The sequence below is a fragment of the Patella vulgata genome, chromosome 5 (genome assembly GCF_932274485.2).
Source record: "Patella vulgata chromosome 5, xgPatVulg1.2, whole genome shotgun sequence".
In the NCBI taxonomy this organism is placed as follows: Eukaryota; Metazoa; Mollusca; class Gastropoda; family Patellidae; genus Patella; species Patella vulgata.
Window position 1 is genome coordinate 23837629 of NC_065883.2, and position 26073 is coordinate 23863701.

Consider the following 26073-nt stretch of genomic DNA (forward strand, 5'->3'; position numbering starts at 1 on the left):
GCTCTCTGCTACGTTACTTTCAGCTCCTAATGACAACTAGTATGAAAATAAGGCTTTTCCCCTATCTCGGTTCTAAGGCAATTTTGGAATCCTTACCGTCTATTTTTCACCATGATTCTTCTTTGGTCGCTAAAAGGAACCATTTCTTGCCACATCCGACACAAATTTATGAAAATCCAACTCTATTTTCATGTAGAATTATACGATACAAAAACATAAACAACTTTCATTTGAATACATGAATAATTATTACATAAAATCTATAAAATAGAACACATTATATTGACCGTTATAAAATATTTTAAATATTCTCTGTGTTATTCTCATGTACAGTGAGAATTTTCGTTTACGGTAAAATTCCATTCCTAAATTTGGAAATATTGGCTGAGCGTTAGTTTGAACATGGCGGCCCAATTCAAATGAAAGTTGTTTATGTTTTTGTATCGTACAATTCTACATGAAAATAGAGTTGGATTTTCATAAATTTGTGTCGGATGTGGCAAGAAATGGTTCCTTTTAGCGACCAAAGAAGAATCATGGTGAAAAATAGACGGTAAGGATTCCAAAATTGCCTTAGAACCGAGATAGGGGAAAAGCCTTATTTTCATACTAGTTGTCATTAGGAGCTGAAAGTAACGTAGCAGAGAGCAGAGTCGATACAATTTACATTACTAAAGTAACTACCCAGACTGCTGCACTACGGCTAAGCCTTACAACTGTCAAGGGTTCTTTTACGTGCATGCCAATGTGTATACAGGATTTCCATTTTCCGACTCAGCCGAGCAACTATACGTTGTCTTGCCACGGGAATGCAGTCTTACAGGCTGATTAAAATAAAGACCTAAATTTTATGTGGTTTATTTGCACATTACAATTACAAATAGATTTGACGAAGTTGCGTGGGCGGTCACATCAGCAGTCATATAAGTTTAACAGAATCATAAAGACAATTTATCTTTAACTTTTTTTTGTATTTTTTTTGAGTCAAAGAATTCTGCACACACCTTGCATAAAACACAACAAAAGAGATAAATTCATTATTGACTAATCTCCCTTATCAAATTAACTGAATGCAGGTTATTTAAAAACAAATAAACCGAATTATCTAGTATAAATACCGCTAAAAACAAAACGATCAGTGTTTTAAATTTTAATCAAATTAGCAGTTTTAATAGTAAGGGTACCACCATCATGATACAGTACATGTAATCTCACAGTATAATGCACACGATACAACATAACCAAGATCTGTTTGGTTTATATCGTTTCAGCTAATATAAAATAGATTAAAATGACTAGTTTTTATGTTGATTCGATTTGTGGGGCGACAATCTGTCAATGTTCAAAATTTTTCATCCATAATTAAAGCCAATATATCAATGATTTTGTGTTCCACTGTCAACACAAAAAATCCAAATATTTAACTCCATGTAAAATTAGTAACCAAGATAACTCATCACTAATTTATAGTTCTGTAGCTGCCTCATCACTAACCAATAGTTCTAGCTTTCCCAATCACTAATCTATAGTTCTAGCTTGCCCCATCCTGATCAATAGTTCTAGCTTGCTCCATCACTAATCTATAGTTCTCTAGCTTGCCTCATCACTAAGCTATAGTTCTAGCTTGTCTCATCACTAACCTATAGTTTTAGCTGCCTTACCAATACTCAAAGAGGTTTTGCTGCTCTATCTATAATCTGCAGTTTTAGCTTGCCGCATCACTTATCGAAACAACACAAGTCAATACTTTATTTTTACCTTAATCAAACAGGTTTACCATCTTTCAGATAATTAAGATAAGCCTGTCATTATATATTTTATGAGGGCTTTGGAGAAGACCATATGTTTGCCTCAATATAGCCTGGTTGGAGCTGATGTGCCATAAAACTAGATTTCATTTCTTTGGAGAAGAACAGCATGCAATTGGGAACAAGATGCAAATATCAAATCTGATATCAACTTTAAGTTACTTTAAACAATGTATCAATTGTCTTGTGAAATTAAGTTTAGAGAATCCTGCATATCAGTAATATCGTGAAAGTAAATATTGAGATAAACAATACAATCGTAACAGCCCTAGTAGTATAATGAAATGGGGTTTAACGTCCTACTATTCTGCACAGACTGGATTAATGTAGACTGGTATATGTCATGCAGTGTGCTATGAGATAAATTTTGGCAGGACAGCAGCGCTACAGCCTACTTCTTTCGAATTAAAACTGTCAAGGGTTCTTTCACATGAACGGCCAATCACAGGACCTTAGTTTTTTGTGCCAATGACTCGACACTGTCCTTGCCAGATCCTCTGTCCTGCACTTGTAAACAAGGGGAAACCACACCGAAAAATCCTGAGGAACTTTCTTTTAGAATAAACTAAAGAAATAGGAAACTGGGATTATTGTTCTTAGCACATTTTAAGTTCTTGCTGATATTACTTCTATAAATTGAATGTTTTAAGTACATGTAGATTTGATAACTAATAGTTTGGCTATTCATAGTGTGCCATTTGACCACTTGCCAACCACAACTGCTTCATTTTGGCAATCATATTGCAAGTATTTCACTCTGTAATAATAATAGAAGGTGGTCTAATACTGAGTCTATTCAGTTAACTTCTCAACAGACAGTTGGTCAAAGACGTAAGGGGATTTTTATTATTCCAGATAATCTTATTACATCTATGTAAAAGAAAAATAGTCTGTGCCTTAATAACACAGATAACCAGAACATTTACCATCAATATTTTCTGTTTCAATATAATATGATATATTAATGATGGGGAAGGGGGGGACTCTCGAGTTTATAACAGGATATATATTGTGGCTTATAAATAGTTGCACATTAATGATGGGGGGGGGGGCTCTCGAGTTTATAAAAGGATATATTGTGACTTGTAAATAGTTGCACATTAATGATGGGGAGGGGGGGGGGGGTCTCAGGTTTATAACAGAATATATATTGTGGCTTATAAATAGTGGCACATTAAGGGGAGGGGGACTCTGAGTTTAAGTTGTTAATCATTTTTGTTACCAGACAGCAAAATAACAAAGCTCATTATTACTATTAGGCCGCAAAAATTTAATGTTTGGTTCTTTGGAAGCACTTATTAAATTTTTGCTTCCTATCTTCATGGTTTAAACTTGGCCACCACATAAATGCCTAGAAGGCATGTTTAGGATTTCCGCCTTTTGTTAATGTCTCCGGTGATATTTATTTGTCAAAAGCCTGATCATTACATATATATTTAGAAGGGAAGATCCCATCAAAATAGAGCTTGGGCATAATGTCCCTGTAAGTACATGAGTTGTGTAATATATCTGTTAACAATTTAAATATCACATTCATCTGATGGATGACATGTATAATTTTCTCTATCATTACATACATACTAACCTTCCATGCAACAGGGCGTGGTAGTATTAACTACACACTTGTTCTTTTCCGTCTTTATCTGAAACAATTTTCTTGTTCACAGTTGAAATATTTATCTATCATAATTTATATTGTCTCTTAGTTTTTATATTTATGACATCTTAGAACACAAAGACCAAAATCTTTTAACTCCTTTAATGCTTAATAATTCCTTTAGTCAACATAATTTTTCATAGTTGGAACATATTTATGGAATGAAATATTAGATTAACAAGACCAAAACCTTTTAACTCTTTAATAGGCCTACCTAATACTACTTTAGGTCAATAGTCTTTTTCATACACTTTTATGGAATTAAATTCCAATTTTTTAAAGAAACAGTTCAAGTTACTATTTTTAAAAGCCATGTTAAAGATTTATTTTTTAATCTTTTTTTTATAAAGTATAGATTTGTGTTTTATCAATATTTATTTTCGAATTAAGATGCTCAATTTATGTATATTTCTAATTCTAACCCTGGTACATGTAAATAATGACTACCCCATTTCCCTGAAAAGTGATATATTAATACTTGTACATCCCTGGATAGACCAAAACTGCTGTTCCTTAGACTGCCTTAGACTTTCCGTATAACACTACCATTTTGTGTGTCCATAGCTGGGCGGTTTGGGGCACTAGTTAGGGCAGTCCGAAGTGCTAAAGGGTTAGTAATAAAAATCATATGTCAATAAACTTTGTACAGTAGCCTAGTAAAGCCACTATGGCTGGATTTTGTTGCACAGTAGAAATAAATAAATCATTAATTAATATCATTATTTCTAGAAAATGTAATTTTTTATTGTTCAATAATTTTCTATAAGAGTTTAACATCCTACTTTTCTGCACCAACAGGGCTAACACATTTAAACAGCAAATGAAACTATATCAAATTTGTCAACACTTAAAAAAAGCGTGATTACACAATCTAATAAGAACAACCCCCAAACTGATTGCAGATGTTATTTGCTTAAATATACTGAACTTAATTCATAATTTTTTCTTCTCATGAAGACAGTCATCATAAATTCACAAACAAGTTTGTCTTAAAGGGCAGAAAATATGACATGAACACATGTTCCAAAATTTTGATAATTAAAACACAGACAAGTGTGCACTGCACTCGACTAAATGCGTTCGTGTTAGGTATCTCATAGTCGAGAATATTTCAAAGAAAACATTCATAAGATGAAGCACAAAATATGGTTTATTTCATAAATGATATCAGTATTGGGCAGTCATAGATAAATAAACATTGATTAGAGGTAAACTTTGTTATCAATATATCCCCACCTCGGTTCTAACTATTTACCAGATATTGAGTTGAAAAATAAAATCGTGTATTAGTTATAAACAGACCCTCTAGTGTTTTCCTTATCATCAGACGGCCATAACTACACTCAGTATGCCGCACATTATCTTTATGTGCAAAGAACAAATTAGAATATAATTATGTTGAAATTGCCAGAATTTTTCTTTATTATATTTCATATGTCTCACAAACGCTCAGCCTTTTTACTGCAAATAATGTCTGCAGGTTATGCGCACAACTGTACACCTTAATAATACATGAAAATAAACGTGAGCAGCTAGGATTAAATTTTTTTTTTTTTTTAGAAAACACTTTCATATTGAATAAATTTCGCTATATCTGTTCTAGTCAATATTATGCACTTGCATGCTTATTTTTTCACGATTTTTCTGCTTAAAAAAAATACTAGCAGTGTGTCTGTGTGCATAATGCATCTGTTCTGATGGAGTAATGAATTAAAAGCCCACAGGAATTACAATTCTATTCAGCCAGATGAATGAAGGGGATGTCAAAGTGACCCCAACCACTTGTTATTTATGTATGATACAGGGTTAACTATATCTGGAAGATCATGACTACCTGCTTATTACAATCACGATAGTATGAATAAACATAAGTTACGATACATCACACAGCCTTTAGTTCCATTTTTAATGCAAAGCTTTAAACATATTATCATAAATATATACATCGCAATAACCTTACCATCTAACAAAGGAAAAATGCCATTGATTTTTTGTTGCATAATGTATTGAAACCTATTTTATTTTGAGGGCAGACAGACACATCACTCGAACCCTTTCATAATCTATACATGTAATTGTCAAAATATAAACGGCAGTATTGAACCATTCTCATTTTAATATACGCTTAAGGAAAAGGCAGCCATATTTGAAAACAAAATCAGGCATTCTTTGGCATTACATAATAGAATCTTTTAAATACATGGTTATAACAATGTTTGACAAATTGATGCCCAACAATGGATATGTAAGTAATGTACTGCAAAGGATGATTCGTTTGCAACAATCAATTAAAGCAAAATGCAATCATGTACCGATGGCTAAAAATAATACGACCTTGGATCTGTAGGTCGATGTGTGTTTTAAACACAATGTCGTATTAAGATAATAGTGACCTGAAGGTTAGCATCATATGATTTTCAATATGAACATATGGTATTAGTCATCTAATTTACAGAAGTTTTTACATTTAGAGAAATTTTTAAGATCAAATTGACTGACTGTAGACTGAGTTCATAGTTGTTCATCTATTCATATTAAATTATCTGTATTTCCCATGGTCTAAAAATATGTCATCCCATTGAAGGGCTGGACATACATGTATAGTAGAGAATTGGCACATATATGTACGGTAACTCAAATTTTTATATTTCTTGCAATCAGTGCAAAGTTTATATCTGTTTTTTTGGGTCTTTTACCTGAAGAATGACGTTTTTCAACAGATTGTAGAAGGACCAGACGATGCTAAACCATAAACAAGACTACATGTATTTTGTCGAGCTGTCCCACAACACATTTTTACATTTTGGATGTCTGCAAAATCAAAGAGGTCCACAGAAGGTCACCACTGAAAAATGGGGTATGTGAAAAAAAAATGATAGCCTAATAAAAATTCAGTATGAAATTGCCGGTATTCAAACTCGTTTTGATAGGGGCTGATGTAACAAACTTCGATATTGTTGTAAATTTTCGATCAGAACTGTTAATCAAGATGGCCAATACTGAGGAAATCAGAAAAACACAATAAATGCTAATTCAGGATGGTTGAGTCCTGAAAGATTTATAAAATGTCCCAAGAGGTCCGCAAGTGAAACAACATTTCCATGTGACCACATAAAAAGGTTTGAAAACACTGGCATAGTCAAATCGAAAATAACATTTTTCACCAATTCGCGAAGGATTTCTAAAGCTCTAATGCCTCCTAATTGTCACCTTCCATATGTGCACCAAGAGGCTAGAGAGTAGAATTTGTAAGGAAATTGAATTTGATGACAATCACCGGGCTTTGGGACAAATATATAAATGTGTCCGATTGAAAATTGACAATTTATGGCAATTATTGATAGAATTATTACCCTTGCTTCAAGAACCTTGTTGACTGTTGGCCAGTACCAGTCACAATCTAATAAAGTGGGGTGAGAAAATGGAGCCAGAAAGTTTTTGACTAAATTCCGAACAAATTTGAGAGCAGTATCTTGATGAAACTTGCTGTTATTTGTACGGATCCACACAGAAAATTCCAAGACTTTATCAGTATTTTCCAACTTGCTTCTAAAGCTAAACAAAGTCTGAAGAACAGAATTTTACACAGAATTTGTTCAAATTTGTTGAGAATGCAATGGAGTTTAACATCCTACTTTTCTGCTCCGACTGGGCAAATAAAGAAGGGCATAAGCCATGTAGAGTGCTATGAGGGAATTTTGCCCAAACAGTGGCACTACGGCCTACTCTTATTTTGAATTCCAACTGTCACGCCAATGTGTAGTCTACATGGGACCTTGATTTTTTGTCCCATTCGAACTAGTATACATTGTCCCTTGTCAGGCCCTTTGTCCTAAACCACTGACAAGGGGGAACCACCCCGAAAAATTGGATGAAATTTCTCGGCCAATACAGGGATCGAACACAGGATCTCCTGGTTAGCAAGCCAACATCTTTCTCACTAAGCCCCTGTGGCTCCAAATTGTTTAGATGACTGGAATAATTTTTTTTGCTGACCGTATGGACTTCATGCGGATGCCTGGGGATATATGTGTTTTTCATATTATGAAAACAGACTGGTATCTTCAGCTGTTGAAAGTATTCTGCATAATGTTGTTTTTATTGACATTGTATGATTGATCATAAATGTCATCGTGTTCAGGACAATACGACATTGGAAATAACGTCTAGAGCTAGACTTAAATAAAGTAATGAGTGTACAGGGAATATATAACGTCGGGAAATGAATAGGATTTTACACTTTGCCACATGTGGATTAAAGGGGCCTTTAGAGGACTAGATTCAAGGAGCCATCGCTTGTTAATTATGTGAGAAGGATTATTAACATTTATCCTGGTCCTATGAAGCAGTGTGATAATTATTTTCATGTTGGATGCCGACGTTTGCAAACATACACCTGTATTAGTGCCTGTATGAATATGTCTATAAGCTAGCTGTACATGTAGTGTCTGGATGATCCAGTCTATAATTACTTTATTCAAGTTATGCAAACTGTGTTAAATAAATTTGGCAATCATTTCCAAATGGCTCAATATTTGAAATAAAACGCGATTTAATGTTTCATCGACAATTTAAATTTTTTTTAGGTCATTTCGAGAGAGAGAGAAATGGGGTTTAACGTCCACTCGACACAAACTAGGTCATTTTGGGACTAACATATGGTTTAATTTTATTTCAATAATTCGCTTGCGCGTAGGGTCTTTAGCAGTGGGAGGAAACCGAAGGACCCGGAGAAAACCCACAAGGTTAGACAGGCAACCCTACTCCTTGTCACAAACAACCGGGGATTCAAAAGCCCGCCAGTTGACTCAATGACAGGCCTTAAGGTCATTTCGAGATGGTAATCTTATTTCTATGTTTACAAGAGCAAAATGATGGGCCTAATTTCACCTAAAAAAATAGTGTCCCACCAACCCCTCGTCTCTTTTCCAAACTCCGACTAACATACAGTAAATGTTTACAAGTGCAAAATGACAGGTCTCCCTCACCCCCATCTTTTTTCCAAACTTTGAACTCTGACTAACATCCAATAATTCTATTTCTATGTGCAAAATGACGGGCCTAATTTCATCTTAAAAAATGGTACTCTTTTATATGCACTACCAATCTGTACGTGGGATCTTAAAAACCGAGGTCTCATGCACACATTGGTGTGCATGTAAAAGAACAACTATGACAGTTGGAATTAGAAATAAGAGTAGGCTGTAGTGCTGCTGTCCAGGCAAAATTCCCCCTCATAGCATACTGTATGTTGTATGCCCATCTTCATTAGCCCAGTCAGAACAGTAGGCCATTTTAACTATCACATCCAATCAGCTAAAGGTACCCTTTCTTATTAGTTCCACATATGCCTTCCTTCACAAGTGAGCTGAAACTTTCAAATAAGGTACATGTATGTCATATATTTATGTTGTTTGTTTTGCATACGTAAAGCGACTTATATCAAAGAATAATGAATTCTAGGACAGATAAATATGTAATTTTTCAATTACTAGCCAGAATTATTGGGAAGGGAATTATAATCAGAAGGTCTAAACTAAATCAATTTATTACAAAATAAGACTGTTTCGTTCTATTTGTTGCTGCTGGTGCAGAGATAATGTACATATGAGCTTACTAACTAATCAAATTGTTTGTATACTATACAGGCATGGGCATCACACATGGGGGGGGGGGTCGGATTGGGGCCGACCACCCCAATTGTTTTTCGGGCGGGGTCTGAAAATACTTGGCTCCCCCCCCCCCCAAAATAAAATTTACATAGTAGACCCTAACTCCTATTTATTTACAACAATTATTAGGATTAGTTAAGATGGTTTACATTGCTAAAATAAACTACAGAGAGAAGCGTCCTGGAAACATGTGTGAAGTGAAAAGTAACTGTGTTCCATAAAATTGTCATTTGCGGGACCCCCCCCCCCCCACCAACCCCAAATATATATTTCACGGCTACACCTCTGTATACAGGGCTGTATTTTGAAAATCTAAAGATAGGTTACCAGGCAACATAACTACACCCCCAGTAGCTAAATCATTTGTGCAGTCGACAAGGATTGTCTAATATTTATTTTTTTTGTGGGTAATGGGATAGTTTACAAATGATATCACTTTAATACAAATCTCATGATAACTATTGTTGTGTGAGAGTTCACAAAGTTCTAGAAAGTGAAACAAGGGCCATAACTCCAGAAGAAATTAACAGAAATTATTGAATATATAGGCTTCTTCATCTTACTAATGAACACAACATAATATATCAATTTCAAAACAATCAGATGATAAATGTAGTCTGTAGAGCGTTCACTAGAAATTGTGGACGATGAACATACCATCAGACGGACGAACGGACAGGGGCGACGGCAATATACAACCACATTTCCATGTGGGCGTGTAAAAATTATCACTGATGAAATTTTTTTTATATATAGACTTTCAGAAATCAAATCACAATATATGGATTAGGCAAAAAGCATCGCAATATTATCTATGTACCAGTATATCATTAGAAGTCATGTGTAGGCAATAAGTCAACCATTGTTACTCCAATAAATGAACCTCTGTACCAGAAGTTCACAAAAATAAGAAATTTGATTTGATTTATAAATAACAGTTCATCAGAGTTATTGCTTTGTGAATTGTCACATCACATAAACTTTCCATAACACTTTGTGTAATCATTTCATTTTCAGATTAAGAAAATTTTAGTAGAAATGAGGATGAAAAGTTATCAATTTAAAGCTTTCTTATTGATTGCTGGGATAGTGGAAGGGAATCAAATTATATTAGCCTTGCCTCGTCTACCCTAACCATCAAGACAACTACGAGAAGCAATACATTATCTCTGTCTGTCTAGCCATTGTAATTAACTTGGGACTCTCAAATTGTCGTCTACATATATCAATACTCAAACGCTGGTCTAAAAAGTAAAGTTGGATATTTTTCTCCAGACCTTAATAATTGAATTTGTGTTAAAGCTCAATACAAAGATAGTCTTGTTTCTCATGTTCTATTTCGCTGTGGTGAAACGAAATGAAATACAAAAGGGTTTAATGTCCAGATATTCCGCACCAACTATGCTAATGACAGGCAGATGCCATGCAGTGTGCTATGAGGGAAATTTTGCCCGTTGAGTGTTGCTTTGGCTTTCTTTTATACTAAATTCCAAATGTCAAGGTACCTTTTATTTCCCATCCAAAGGATTAGAGGCTGTACCTTGCCAGACCCTTTATCATGCAATACTGAACAGGGGAAACTACGCTTGGAAAATACAAAGAACTTTCTCAACAAACATTGGGACCAAACACAGGAATTCTTGGTTAGCGATCTAGTGCCTTACTCAGTGAACCACAATGGCTCTGAATCCATAAAAGAGTTTCTTCAATAATATAAAGATAAGTGTAAAATCTACATAACAATAAAGCACAGTATATAAACACAATATCTACTGATCAATATATATCAGTCTAATGCTACCGATATACCATAGTAACTCAAAGGGTATATATAATTAACTAGTACTTTATAATACACATTCAATATTTACTGACCATTATATACATCAGTCTACTGCAAATGATGTACATGTATGTATACCATAACAACCCACAGGGAATATACATTATAATTCATACTTAATAATACACAAAACTCTGGTCAGTCTGGTCAGTCCTACATGTACTAATCACTGTACTATTCCACATACAATCGACTCGGCTGATTTTTTTTTTTTTTGGGGGGGGGGGGGGGGTGTCTATATACCCAAAGTATTGAAAGGAAAGATATGTAATAGATATACATATTCTACGTATCACACCCACAAATTTAAATATGGATAAGTGAATTTGGACCCAAAAAAAAGCTCTTGTCCGTAATTAATTGTAGATAGATATGATGTGTAAAATGTACATATTTATAACATCTTTCATTGTCAAGTACTTCTTTCCAATACTTTGGGAGCTATTGACATTAGAAAGCTCTTATCAGGTGATTAGTAGGCCCAACAAGACAAACCCACACAAAAGATACAAACTGCCGACATTGCAAGCAATAAACAAAAATATGTTAATTTTATAAATCTACAACCTATATACTAATATATATGAGTCTTCTGTGAGCCACAAGTTTATTCCCCAGGGAAAACACAAATAACCCAAAATTTAAAATACACAATGTTTAAAGTGGCATTATGGAAGATTAGATAAAGAGCTAACAATTCTCACTATAATAGTTCAAAAATAGATAATGAAAACAGAATATATCGAAAATTTCAGTCAAATTACTTCACTCTGAGCCAAGGAATCAGCAAAATAACTATAGGCTAGTCTCAATGGTCATTAATACCGCTGTTTATCGATTATCCATTTTTAAGGTAACAGCATCCAGCACAAAACATATTTTACCCCACTAAATATCGCAGGCATGGCATTGAGAGTTGATTATGGTCTTGATAAGTTAATTAATGTCTAATTAATAATTTAGATAACATTTCAGGCCTAAAGAAAGACCTGCAGTACATGTAGGCAGATTTAGCTCTACCATAATGCATGTTTAAAGATTTCAACCATAATGACCAATTTACATAAAACCATTCTCAACTCGCAGGGACTATAAAATATCGTATGAATATATTATTCTACTTTTAGTATTTGTCTCCATAAGTAAAACATAATTCAATCAAATTTTCAAAGGGCAGACAGCCAATTATATCCAAAAGTATATATTCTGTGAGTTGCAAATTAATGTCTCTGCAAATAACAATGGTATGGCGCTCAGATGAACTAGACTTTTAATTCTCATCATAATTCCCTGGGGCACACCATCCGGAATAATTCTAAGTAATTTTCTTGAAGAAAGATGTCGGAGAAGTAAGTTTACACATTTCTTTCATTAGGATATCTTACAAAACTTATAATAATAGTCTTAGCATGATCAGTGAATTATCACAACTTGATCATACATACCAAATAAATCATCAGGGAGATGGAGACGGCCTATTGATTTGGGATGTAGGGGAAATTAAAGAAAAATATACTGTGTACACTGCATATTGACTAATACTGTTAGATCTACTAACCTTGTTTGATAATGGTAATTTGAGTTTTGTTGTGTGCGTCTGCTGACCACAGAGTATAACAAAATGTCTTGTCCTCCACACATCGAATGGTTTTATTATCGGGTAAAATTTCGCCACCAAACGACGCCTTTTCCATCTCCTTACTGGATGTTTCTCCCTCGTAGCTTTTAACGGCATTGTCTGTATCTGTGTCTTTTGTATCCACAAAACTGGAGAGCGGGAACGATTTATCGTAGAATGCACAGATGCTCTCCGCTTGACCACGCTTCAAACCTAAAAATAAATATATAACTCTATAATGCTTTTAGTAAGGATGACATTACAATACAATACAAGACAAGCTGGTACAGACCCCCACTTTAAAAATAAGCTTTCTTTTATTTCCATCTGTCTACAATCAGTAATTTTAACATACATTATGCAAGAGCTAAATCTGCCTATTGCAGGTCTTTCTTTAGGCCTGAAACGTTTTCTAAATTATTAATTAGACATTAATTAACTTATCCAGGCCATAACCAACTCTTGATGGCATCGGATTTCTCTTATATTTTATATAATAGAACAGTTCAGCCATATTTTGATTTAAGCTAAAAATGGAGTAACGAAACTTAGCTTCGAACAACCAGTACGGTGGTTGAAATTATTGCACACATCTTGTCAAACCTTCAAAGGTTAATAAGTAATATCTTCGCTCGCAATAGAGTAATTTTAAAGAAATTGTCAAATTATTCATTTTAGATTATCTATTTTCGAACTATTATAGCAAGAACGGCTAGCTCTTTATCTAAATCTTACATAATGTATCTTTAACTAAAAAGTAATCTAAAAATATTTTAGCCACAAAAAAAACCAAAAAACCCCACTTGAATTAATGAAACCGCAACTTAAAATACATGGCTAAAGAATGTTTATTTCTAGTATTTATTACCCGTTTTGGTACCTTTTCACACTACAAAGATACAGTATTTCCTTGAGCATAAAGTGCAAAAGTAAAACATGTACATCTAACTATTTTGTCAGATTAAATTAAAAATTTCATGTATATGTAAAGTATATGTGTAGGTAGGTTTATCTGTAATAAACCAAGATTGAATGATGTGCACAAACATTTACATCCCAAGCATCTTAACTCATTTCAATGGGGACTATAGGCCATGTTTGTTTTATTTAGGTTATTGTTTGTAATTTACTCTTTAAGTCACATGCACAATTGTGGAGAATGGAAAATATTTTGTGCCCTGTCTTGACAAATTCTTTCATTAAAAAGTCCTTTGTATTTTTTTTAAAAAAAACATTGGTAACAAAAAAAATTGACTGTTGACATATACTTTCAATTGATTTAAAGATTGCTTGCCAGGTAATGAAACATGCACTCAAGCAGACCATAATGGTTGTCACACCTCACATTGTGATTCTTAACCCTTTGGACCCGAGTGGGTGAAAGACCAGCGCGGATGCCCCTTGGCTGGAGTACCGAGGGCCCGGTGTACTTGCCCCTACGGGTACCTGTTCGGCCAATCAGTATCAAACAGGTACCCGTTTTTGTGGCCGCTCAAGTCCTAAGAGTTCATAATATTACAAGAAAAAATTTTGGGCCAATAAATTTTACCCTGGGAGGCTAGTATATAGGTCTAATGGCGTTCAGGGTGTCGATGTCCAAATCGTTAAGGCATTTAAAAAGAAAACCATCATTACCGACTGACAATATAACCAAAGGCAATAACTTTAGAAGTTTTATTAAAATTAGCATAATGCAATAGGCTTAGCCTTCGCAATTATCGAATAATGTTTTTATATTTTTCATGTAGATCGGATAACAGCTTTTGTTGCTGAAGTGACCTCAAGATTCTATATAAAGTCAGCCAGAGCAGTAAGTAATTAATAGAATCTGTTGAAATCTGATAGGCTTAATCTTTGTTTAAGAGAGAGAGAGAGAGAGAGAGAGATTTAACATCCACTCCATGCAAACTAGGTCATTTTGGGATCAACACATGGTTCAATCTTATTTCAATAATTCATGTGCATGTAGGGTTTCTAGCTGTAAGGTTGAGCAGACGATCTACCCTACTCCTTGTAATGTATAAATGGGAAATCAAAACTACCGCATTTGACTCAAATGCTAGATCTTGTGATCTAACGCGCACTTGTTAAACCATTCGACCACCCTACCCACCAATAGAGTTTACAAAACAAGAGAGAGAGAGAGAGAGAGAAATGGGGTTTAACGTCCACTCGACACAAACTGGGTCATTTCGGGACTAACATATGGTTTAATTTTATTTCAATAATTCGCTTGCATGTAGGGGTCTTTAGCAGTGGGAGGAAACCGGAGGACCCGGAGAAAACCCACGAGGTTGGACAGGCGAGTTTACAAAACGAGCAAGGGCTATACACTAGAGTTAATCAGGAGAAATTGTTGGATCTGGATAGGGGTCTTTGTCTCATTAATCTGAACAATACGTAAACATTTCAAGCCGATTTGATGATCTGTTGAGCTATAGCATACAAATTTTTAGATGATAAAGTGTTTACAAGAAATTGCAATCTGAATAAATTACAGATCTATATTTTTTTTCTTTATACTTTTGATGGCCTTTACTACACTTCATGTCATTGGTCATACAAATGGCTTTTGGCCCTATGGCGTCAGTCTTTCGCTTAAACAATCAGCATCCGTGTTCCAAGTGGGTATTGGAAATACAACTGCTTTTTTTATTTGTTTTCTATCACTGCGAATGTCTCCCCACAGTTCCGCATGCCAGAACAGATCATTTGATTGGCTAATCTCTCACTATTCCTAGTTGTAGTGTCAAATAAAACGAAATTTGAACTATAAAAATCGATTTGAAATAGGATCTGTATTTTAATCAGAAAGTGTGGTCGACACACTCTGGGATGATATAAACCATATTTCAACTTTTGTATATAAAATCATTTTTATTGTAACCAAACAAATTAAAGAGATATGACATTATTACAGAACATGCCAGGGGAAAAAAAACCTTTGCTGAAGGAATCAAAAATAACCAAATGTATGGAATTAAATTATGCACAAACAATTCAAATCTTCACTGGAATTGGATTAAATGCAATTGTATATTTTCATATTTATTGAACAATTACTATGTTGATGACTTCACCTCAAGGTTGAAAGAGCTGAAAAAAAAAACTTTGCTGATGGAACCCATTTTATGGACTAAGTTCTACACAAACAAATCCAACAATCACTGTAATTGGATTAAATGCAATAATTGTATATATTTATAATGTCTATAATGTAAAAATTACAATGTTCATGAATTTCGTTCAAGGTTGAAAATGCAGAAATAAAAACTTTACTGGTGGAAGCAAATGTATGGATTAAATTTTAAAATTGCAATGTTCATGGCTTTCCATCAAGGTTGAAAATGCAGAAAAAAAATTTGCCTATTAATTAGTCAAGGATATTGTTAATTAATGCAATATTAAACCACTTGATGATTGATGTTGGCACTTTATACCCCTTATCAACTTCCTGCCAACTTGCTTCTTTTAGTTGTACAATGTGCCTTTAAAAACTGAGTCATAATACATGTAATAAGAAAAAAAGCTGTTTGGGTTTCTGTCTGTTTCTAGAATATGGGGTAAACTTTTTTTTGTTACAGAAATTAACTTCAGGTTCCAAAAATCAGAAATGGTGGCAGAATCAAATATCAAGGTTCAACGTACGGTAATAGTATTCTCTAATTGTGGGTCAGTATTGCACAATTGAAGTACACGTAACTAGGGTAATAATTTTGAAACATCTAAATAAATAAAATTAATGAGGCTTGATAGTGTCAGTTACCATATTTTGTGTGATGTATTTAATAATTTGGAGCAGCTGCACCTAAAAAAAGGTACCAAGTCGTATTCAGAAAGTTTTTTTTAATTATAAATACATGTATAGGCCTACACAAGTTAAGTGTATGTGTATACATGTACATACATATTGTTTGTAGTTTGGAGTGTGGAGCTACAAAATATAAAATGCAGAAAAAAATCCAGGGCAATAATTATCCTATCACGAAAATCATCTTCCTAGAATTAAATCCAGTAAAGGGAAAGGGACATAATGCTAACTCAATTATATCTATTTTATAGATTTATCAATATTGATACCATTACATAACCTTAACTTCATAATAATCTGGAAAATTGGTTGTACACCTAACAAAATCAAAACATCAATGGAGAAATTAACTAGAGCATATGCACATTCCAAGATTGACAAATGGTAATTCGGCTTATGCTAATGTCATTCTGAGTAAAAATTTACCTGAAAGGGCAAAACTTACGTAATCGCCCACTTCCACATTCATTATTAAATTCATTTTTCACTGCATGATGAGTTCCACAGACAACCATACAGAGAACAGATTTGTCTCTGGTAGTATAAATCAATACAACCAGTAAAACATGCATTAAAGAGACCCAGGTAGGCCTAAATGAGGATTATTACGGTACAATAGAATTGGCCAAACTGTATACAATAGATTGATAGAGGGAAAAAAAGAGCAAAGGAAAGCCTCCAATGCTATCATAGGTCAGTATTGGTCAATATTCTGCTGGGCAATAACTATAGTTAAAATATAAACCACTACACAACCTTTTATAGAGTGAATGTCCATGAAAGCTATTCATTGATGAATTGTGTGGGGTGTGTTGTTAACAATGAATACACAGCCCAAGCTAATATACATCATGATAAACAATGCAGGATAACTATACACAACGAAAACAAAAGACAGAACAAACAAGACAATATAATTAGGAATCCTTGCTACACGTACATGTAACTACAATACTGTGAAAGCTGAATCTCTAAAAGGAATATCATTCCAAAATGGTTTGTTCGCTGTTCTGTATTTACAAAGATATGATTAACTGAAATTTTGTCAACATTTGGAATCATCTGTTGACGATATAAATGAGACATTTTTAAGAGTTAGCACCACATATAACCATTGTTAAAATCTTTGATGGGTCTATTTTTAATCTGATTGTATTTAAACTAGAATATTATCTACCGTTAATATTTTGATTTTGTTTTCTTAATCAAACGTTAAATAATCAATTTGAGTACATTTTTAAGCCACAGAAAATTTGATATATTTCGAAAATGCAAATCTTGCAGTGTCTTTAAGATTTGCATTCAATAATTTGCTTGTAACACCATGAATTTCATCAGCAATTACTCATACATTTTTCAATTCAACAACCCCAAATCAGTGGACACACACCACCAAAAACAGTTTAAAGATACATTATGGGAGATTAGAAAAAGAGCTGACAGCTCTTGCTATAATAGTTAAAAACTAGATAATGTAAAGGTAACAAGTGAAAATTTCAGTCAAATTGGTCCACTATGAACCGAGATATCAGCTTTGTAAATTTCTGCCTAGCCTCGTTCATCATTACTAAAGTTAGTACGTTAAAAAGCATAGTCTTGATTATCCATTGTTTTTATTTAATTATCAATGAGCGTTTGCAGCATATGGGATTCTAATCCAGTTGATATCGAAGGCTAGCCTTGACATCAAGAGTTGATTATGGTCTGGATAAGTTAATTAATGTCTAATTAATAATTAAGATAAGATTTCAGGTCTAAAGAAAGACTTGTGATAGGCGGATTTAGCTCTTGCATAATGCATGTTTAAGCTTCAAAATTTGTAACCATAAACAACTAAAAGCTTAACTTTTTATCAAATCTTTGTGATCAATTAATTGTACTTTTTAAAGTAACCCTAATTTGTTTTTTATTATTGTTTCAATTGTACTTTTTTAAAGTACCGCTAACCCTAATTTTTATATTTTTTTATTGTTTATAAATTTTTATTTTTTCAAATGTACTTTGGCCACAGTGATAACAAAACTACATTAGCTAATCACAGCAATTATACATTCACTATTTTATAATCCATATACAGGCTATCACATGATTATTCAAAATGGTAATTCTCTTATATTGCCATACATGTATTTGAGCTTTTATCAAATATTGAGCATAAGAGAGCCAGGGCATAATTGCATTAAGTAGAAGTCTTTCATAGTGAATGCTCTTATGGCTGCATACGACATCTAAAGTAGGGTGAACATCACAGAAATTGCCCATAAATAATGATAGCAAATCCTTGATGTCGCCTACATGATTTGATATTTGTTGTTTATTTCTTGTAATGTCTACTTAGTTTATCTTGTCCGCAGATTTGTATTACTGGTTCTCCCGCACTTACTATAAGAGTATAAAATTTGCTTCCATAATAAATGAACACTTTTTACCAATTGGTCCTGGGTATATTCACTGTGATTTATAATTTCCCTCAGTTCTATTGTATAATACACACTTTGAAACATAGTGTATTACAAAGCATTTGGGGATTACACTAGTATTGCCTATTGGATCAGATAGAGACTGCCTATAGTCCAATGATGTCAAGATATATGGTATCTAATGTTTCCCAGCAGGTATATTTCAGACTCAAGGGATCTGGAATAATATCTATTATGTCATAATCTAAGGTTAGTATAAACACAGATTGATAAATACATGAATAAACCACCAGATTTATAGTTTAGTAGGAGCTTTAGCCAATGGAAATTTAGATTCCCTAAGCATAAGGCTCAGACAGTTGAGCACTCACAACTGTAACATATCCCATATATATCACACTATTAAATACAAACAATGTATGGATTATATTCAATAAACCCTAGATATGGTAATATTACAATATCTTAGTTTTATCCAAAATGACATGAAATGGTGTTTAATGTACAATTTGTCTGCTCAGTACGGGCTAATGAAGATGGGCTAATGCAGGGTACTATGAAGCAAATTTAGCCAGACACCAGACATCTGTTTTTCCGACAACTCTTCATGGAAATCAAACTAAGGGTTCTTTTATGTGCACGCAAATGTGCACACAGGACTTTATTTTTTTTGACCCATCTAAATGACTAGACAGTTTGTCAGGCCCGTCTGTCCTGCACCATTGACTTATAGAAACCAGCCTGGAAAATTACGACCAACACTGTGATCAAACACTAGATATCCTCACCACTACAAATCACAGTGTGAATTCACTCTGTCAGCATAAGTTATGATATGCCACCAAATAAAAGTATTCTTATTCTGATAATTTTGCATAATAAAATGTATTAATTAGGAGTACCTTATTTTTAGTCTAAATTAAAAAAAAACAGGTGTACAGAAACATGCACATGCAAAATAATAAAAATAGAATTATGTCTGGTTACATTGTAGCCTAGCAAATTTCATTCTCGGGATTATCAGTTGATACTGATAGCCAGTTCACCAATTCAAATCTATAGAAGTCCTGTCCTAATTAGGAAAATATCTGGTCCATGTGAACACAGAAAAATAACAATATTATTACCAAACTGTATATCATTAAAATAAACAGGCCTGCCATAATGTGTGGTAGGCCTACTTAATCATTCTAATAACTATCTTTATTAAACAAAACTCAAGTGCATTTATATCTTTTATTATTGGTGATACAGGCCTAGGTTAATGGAATAAATGAATGAATATTTGATAAAATTTCATAGTTTTTCTGATAATTTCAAACTATTCCTGCAGATAAGGCTACCTGGGGAGGCCTACATTATTCTCAAATTTTACTTTGTAATAGGCCAAAACTGGATTAGTTGAACATTAAACAATTTTTTTTTTAAGTTGAATGTCTCACTAATGTATGTTCATCGAAAAAGGTTATCTTTAGGGCCTATCCCCAAATAATAATCAAACACAATATTGTCGATTATTGATACACATTATTAAAGAAATTAAATGTTGATGCTAACGGTAAATCACCGGCACGTGCAACAAAGTAGATCATCATCACTTTATAAGTGGTGATTACGTAATCAGTCTACAGTTATCACAAGAGCTCGAGCAGACGACAGCAAACTTGTGCCAGACGGACTATTATTGACCTAACGTCAGCGTGCAGACAGACAGACGGCCAAACCATTGCTACATTATGAAGTTTCGTACAAAGCAATTCAAATAAATTCTTTTTCTATTTTAAAGTATAAAATTGTTTTTGAAATAACCTAATTTATTCTAAAATTCACAGTGACCCAGAGTCTGAAAAATTGCATAGAAATGTGCTTTAGTAAAATTGATTCATATGAGGTCACCAGACGTTAGTTACACTTTTAGCCTCAATAATGATGACTATTGACAGCAATAATAAGGTGATCAAAGCGGTATAAAAATGATTTATTAGGGCTGTAATTAATTTACTCACCTGCGAGTAAGCTGAGCCAAACAATTAATAATGTAACTCCTGAATTGCGGTGCATTTTGAAGGTTTTCACCGCATTCCTTGTTGGCGTCTAAGCTAGACACTAGAACAAAATGGCGCATAGACTGTAAAGTCTAAAATATACTGTTATTTTCGGTTGGTTCCAACCGTTTTGAATCAATCCATGCAGACATTTTGTCGGAGAAACGATAATGCTAACCGTCCTGAATCAATTTCAATACTGATCAGTGGTAATCACAGAATACGGAATCGACCATTGGGTCTAATCATGACCCACTCCAATGTCGAGACCGACTGGCCGAGTCCATTCCGTTTTATTGGGTAAAACAGGGTTATGACGCCTGTTGGATCATGCATGACTTAATCGGAAGAAACCATTGCATGTACAAGGTGTGTAATAAATAAAGTACTGTTGATAAGGGATACTCCGGGCGTCTGCTCACTTCAGTTGCCATAAAACCTGTGGCTCAATATTATATTGATGTAATTACATGTTGTTATACAATACAAATTTTATCGCAAGGTCTTTGTAGAAATCTAATTAAAGGAACAAACCAGAAAAATTGTTAAATATAGAGTTTAAAGGAGCTAAATATCTTAACTCAATATTTTCCATAATATTTGAAATTAAAAACACGAAACAGAATTAAATATTGATTAATTTCAAGACACAATTTTATGATTAGTACACAAGTCGTGTACCCTGTGGTTACGGGTGCCATTTTCTAATGAACAGATAAAAACATATCCTACATCAAAATGTGGAAGTAATTAGTAAAGACTGATTCATAAAGACAAAATAATAATTTAAAAGATAGGTTGCCAGGCAACAAAACATACACCCAAAGCACTTAAATCATCCGAGCAGTCGACAAGGGTTGTCACATATTTATTCTTTTGTAGGTAATTGGGACAATTTCATACAGATCAATTATAATTTTTGTCTTTTAAGGGTTCACAGGGTTCTACAAACTGAATCAAGGGCCCTAACTCAGGAAGAAATTTACAGAAATTGTTAAAATTCAACAGACTTATGTTGTACTAATTTAAACAATGCATATAAATTTCATACAGATCGGATGATAACTTTTGTCCTTAAAGCATTCACAAGGTGGAACAAAGTGAAATAAGGGCCATAACTCCAGAAGAAATGAATGGAAATTAATGAAATTGAATAGGATTCTTCATCTCACTAATGTAAACAAAATATATCAATTTCAAAACAATCAGATAATAAATGTAGTCTGTAGAGTGTTCACAAGAAATTGTGGACGACAGACATGGAGCTGCCATAATATGAGAATTAACCCTTTGATTTGGAAAATGAGGGCTCTTTAATAGTAAAAGGAGTCTTTTGAACATTCTACTCACTAAAGATTGAAATATAATTCCTTTTAGGGCTATACTGAAAATTGCCTTGTCAAAGACAGCAATAAGCTTTTTCTGAGATTTGTGCATCAGTATAATAAATATGAAGCATTGACAACAAAAACAATTTACAAATATCGGCATTTGTATATATTTTATTCTTTTTGTTTGCTTACAATCTTTTGGCAAATTTAAACAGACAACACAAAATGTTTTTGTAATACAACTTTAACAATGAATTATTAGATATCATACATAACTTGAAATAAATAACAAGAAACATTCTTTTAACTCTTATAATTTCAGAGATGAAAAAGTACATGCATAAAAAATAAAATTAAATGGAATTTTTCACTGGTTTAAGTTACAAAGTACATGTACAAAACAGAATTGGACTGAAACAGGAAAGACTATGCAATAACATGCATGCACCCATTGACATAAATTATATTGAATTCTGCAATAACTTTAATTAACTTTATTTTTATGCTTACATGATTCATCATAATCTGTTTTAAAATCAGTATTTAAACCTTAATTATTTTGTCAAAGATAGGGCTACATCTAATTAATTTTAACTTTGACAGTTTTGATATCTAGAATTAGCACAGAATTTTTAATAAACATCTAATTAATGCAAAAAGAATTCCATAAGCCCATTTCTCTAAAAGTTAAATCTAACTATATAGATATTTTAGGGACTTTATCCTTATAGCCATCCCAAATTTTCACAATGTTCAAATTTGGATCCTCTGAATAATCTATTCTAAACCTAGTGCACCCCACTCCCCCAATATTTTTATTTTACTTTTTTGTAAGCACACACACTACAGCCATCATATTTTTGTTGGGTTTTTTTTTCTAAAAAAAGTTTGAACCTTTCGCTTTTAAAAATTAAAATAGCATTCGATAATTAAAGATGCATTATGTAAGAGCTAAATCTGCCCATTGCAGGTCATTTTTATGGCTTCAAATCATATATAAATTAATATTTAGAAATTAATTCACATGACATGCCTAATATCAACTAGCCGAGATTTAAATGGAGTTGAACACCTGCAAGATTTAAAAATTAAACAACAAAATGGATAATCGAGTACCTTTGCAACGATAAGCGATCTACACTACATATTCAAACAGTCATAACTTCACCAAGAATAAATGATCTGAATGAAATTTTCAACATATTCATTTTTCATTATCTATCTCAACAACTCAATCTTACATAATGCATCTTTAGGAGGATGGTTATTAAAACCATAAGATTATGTGCATTGTTCAATAATACTGACTTGAATATCAAGGATAAATATGTATTACATTAATTAAATAATACTATATAATATAAGATATGTAATATTCATTATAACTATATCTATATTGTCATATATCTTTTAATAATATGCTAAAATAGAAGATATGCCTGTCTGTTTACCGGTATATAAATAATCTTTCTCTATTTACGTAGGTAGGTAGAAAATACAAGAAAAGCTTCAAGGCAAAGTTATTTGAAAAGGTTTGGAAAATGACAGAAAGTTATCCTTGCATTAAAATGTCTTAGAACTTCTATAAATTCTGACAGGTAGGCTAATACCTTTATCCTCAAAGGAAAAAAAATATCATTATTTTATGATTTAACCCAACACATAGACATGATTTTAGCGCCTATGATTATTTAAATAATCACTACCCATCCCTAGCTGCATTAATTTCAATATGCATTATATCATGCTTGTTCTGTAACAAAACCAAATAGGTAGGTAATAATTACACCATACACCATATATATCAATGTTTGTATGCTAAATCAATGGTGATTAATTAAACGTAATCCTTAATTGGTATTTAGCGATTGGAAACATAACGAAACTAACATAGTCATATGGGACAACAATAACTTGTTTATTATACACAGGCATGTAATAACCCAGGGATTGTTGTCCCATATAACTGTTCTAGTTTTAACTAATTAAATGGTTGGCCATGATGAGTGATGTAATTATTCGAGAACTAGATATGTGTATACTACTTTGTTCAACTTTAGTTGTTAAACCTCTTTGTTATTTCCATTAGTGATGGGGCAATCTCTAATACAATTCAAGTTTTGTTTCGAAAGATTAAGCAAAAGTCGACTTGTTTACTAATTTTAGTTTCATGTTTCATTTACTGAGTCGATAATGGAACACAAAATGGGTCATGCCTCATCACTGGCTTTATCTACATATATAATATTTTCAAGGCAGACAGATAGTCATACCACAAAACAAATCAACATATGATATCCAATGTAAATGATAACTATATTTTTGACCCAAATCAAAGAGGATTAGCCATTTTAAAAGAAGCCTATAAGTCATTCTTTCAGAAAAGAGTTGGGTACAGCCGATCTCATTATTTTTAATACAAAGTTATATTGATACCCTTCCGTTCACATTAATAGCAATACAGAGTTATATCAATACCTTTCCGATAGCATTAATTGCAATACAGATAAACAGAGTTATAATGACTTCTGATTAAATTAATTGCAATACAGAGTAACAGAGTTATAACGATACCCTTTCGGTCACATTAATTTCAAGATGCTTTGATTTCTTGTATTAAAGTAAGTTATATAAAGACGATGAGACTGTACTAAAAATATCTAAATCAAATAAAATATGTCAGTGACATTTTGATTCAATAATTAAGTAAGTACAATATAAGAAATGAGTCACTTAAAGAGAAGCAAAGACTGTGAATCCTTATGGCGTTTACAAGAAAATTAAATTTCAAGAAGAGGCAACAGGAAAATAAAAGCTAGAAAAATTTTTTATAACAATAAATGTGGTAAATTTCAACATAAATTTCTCAAAAAGCTATAATTTTTATGATATGACATTGTTAAAAGTTATTCATATGTTAGATCTCTATGTTTTATATTTTAATTCTACGGATTTTATATGATCTCGGAAACTATAAAGCACAAAAAAATTTTTTTTTACATGATAAACAATAAAGCACTAAACACAATTTGACTGACCTTTTATTTGTAAGCAGAAATTTTTTGTTTGTTTTGATCCACATATGTAATATGAAAAGAGTATTAACACAATTTAAAAAAACCCCAATGTGTATTGTAAAATATATTACAATTTGCACAAAGTGTTAAATCTGAATGAATCTGTTAAAAATCAAAGAATGATTAAAATCTCATAAACTTTACCAGAATGATGAAAATCTATTAGAAATGCAAAAAAAAATAATTCTGTTTTGGGCTTTTATGAAATCCTGCATTGCTTCAGTGATTTTCAACCACTTTTTTCTGAAAATTAACGTTACGTTGTATATCAATATCAAATATATCAGCCATTTTTAAAAATCAAAACATACATCACTGACAACTTATAGTTATAGGTATTTGTATACAGAATTAAAAATTATGCATATACATGTAGTTATGTTTTGAGTTGTTGATCTATGTGACTTATTTAGACAGAAGCCAGGCACAATTAAATGAAGGATGGAATTAAATATGTAAGTTATTAAGTGTGCAAAGATATGAATATCATTGTATTCATATGTGTGAAATTATATTGTATAAAATAAATAGACAGAAAATAAATGATTGTTTTGGCATCTAACTGACTAAGTAAAAAGCAACTTGGTCCCTGCGAGTAATTTGCCATTTTGAAAAGCTTATTTATATAAGCCTGTCACACATGAAACTAAACCGTTATGAATAAAAGATGATTTTGAATAATATTTTAAACTTCAGGTATTATTGTATTTCCCATTTAATGATACATGTATTCCCATGACAATACTATTTCTTCTAATCTACTTCATAGTATTAATATGAATAGCATATGC

The 26073-nt window shown here is 32.8% G+C and overlaps 1 protein-coding gene across 1 annotated transcript in view; it reads right to left on the reverse strand.

The window, feature by feature from the left end:
- The window catches only part of LOC126821539 (bone morphogenetic protein receptor type-2), a 35410-nt gene extending 14258 nt beyond the window's left edge, over positions 1-21152 (reverse strand). The window contains exons 1-2 of the mRNA XM_050549986.1: positions 20836-21152; positions 12539-12811 (exon numbers count right to left, since the gene is read on the reverse strand). Of these exons, the coding sequence (XP_050405943.1) occupies positions 12539-12811; positions 20836-20890 (328 nt within the window). The 5' untranslated portion in view covers positions 20891-21152. The remainder of the gene's footprint in view (positions 1-12538; positions 12812-20835) is intronic.
- Between the last annotated feature and the right edge of the window lie 4921 nt (positions 21153-26073).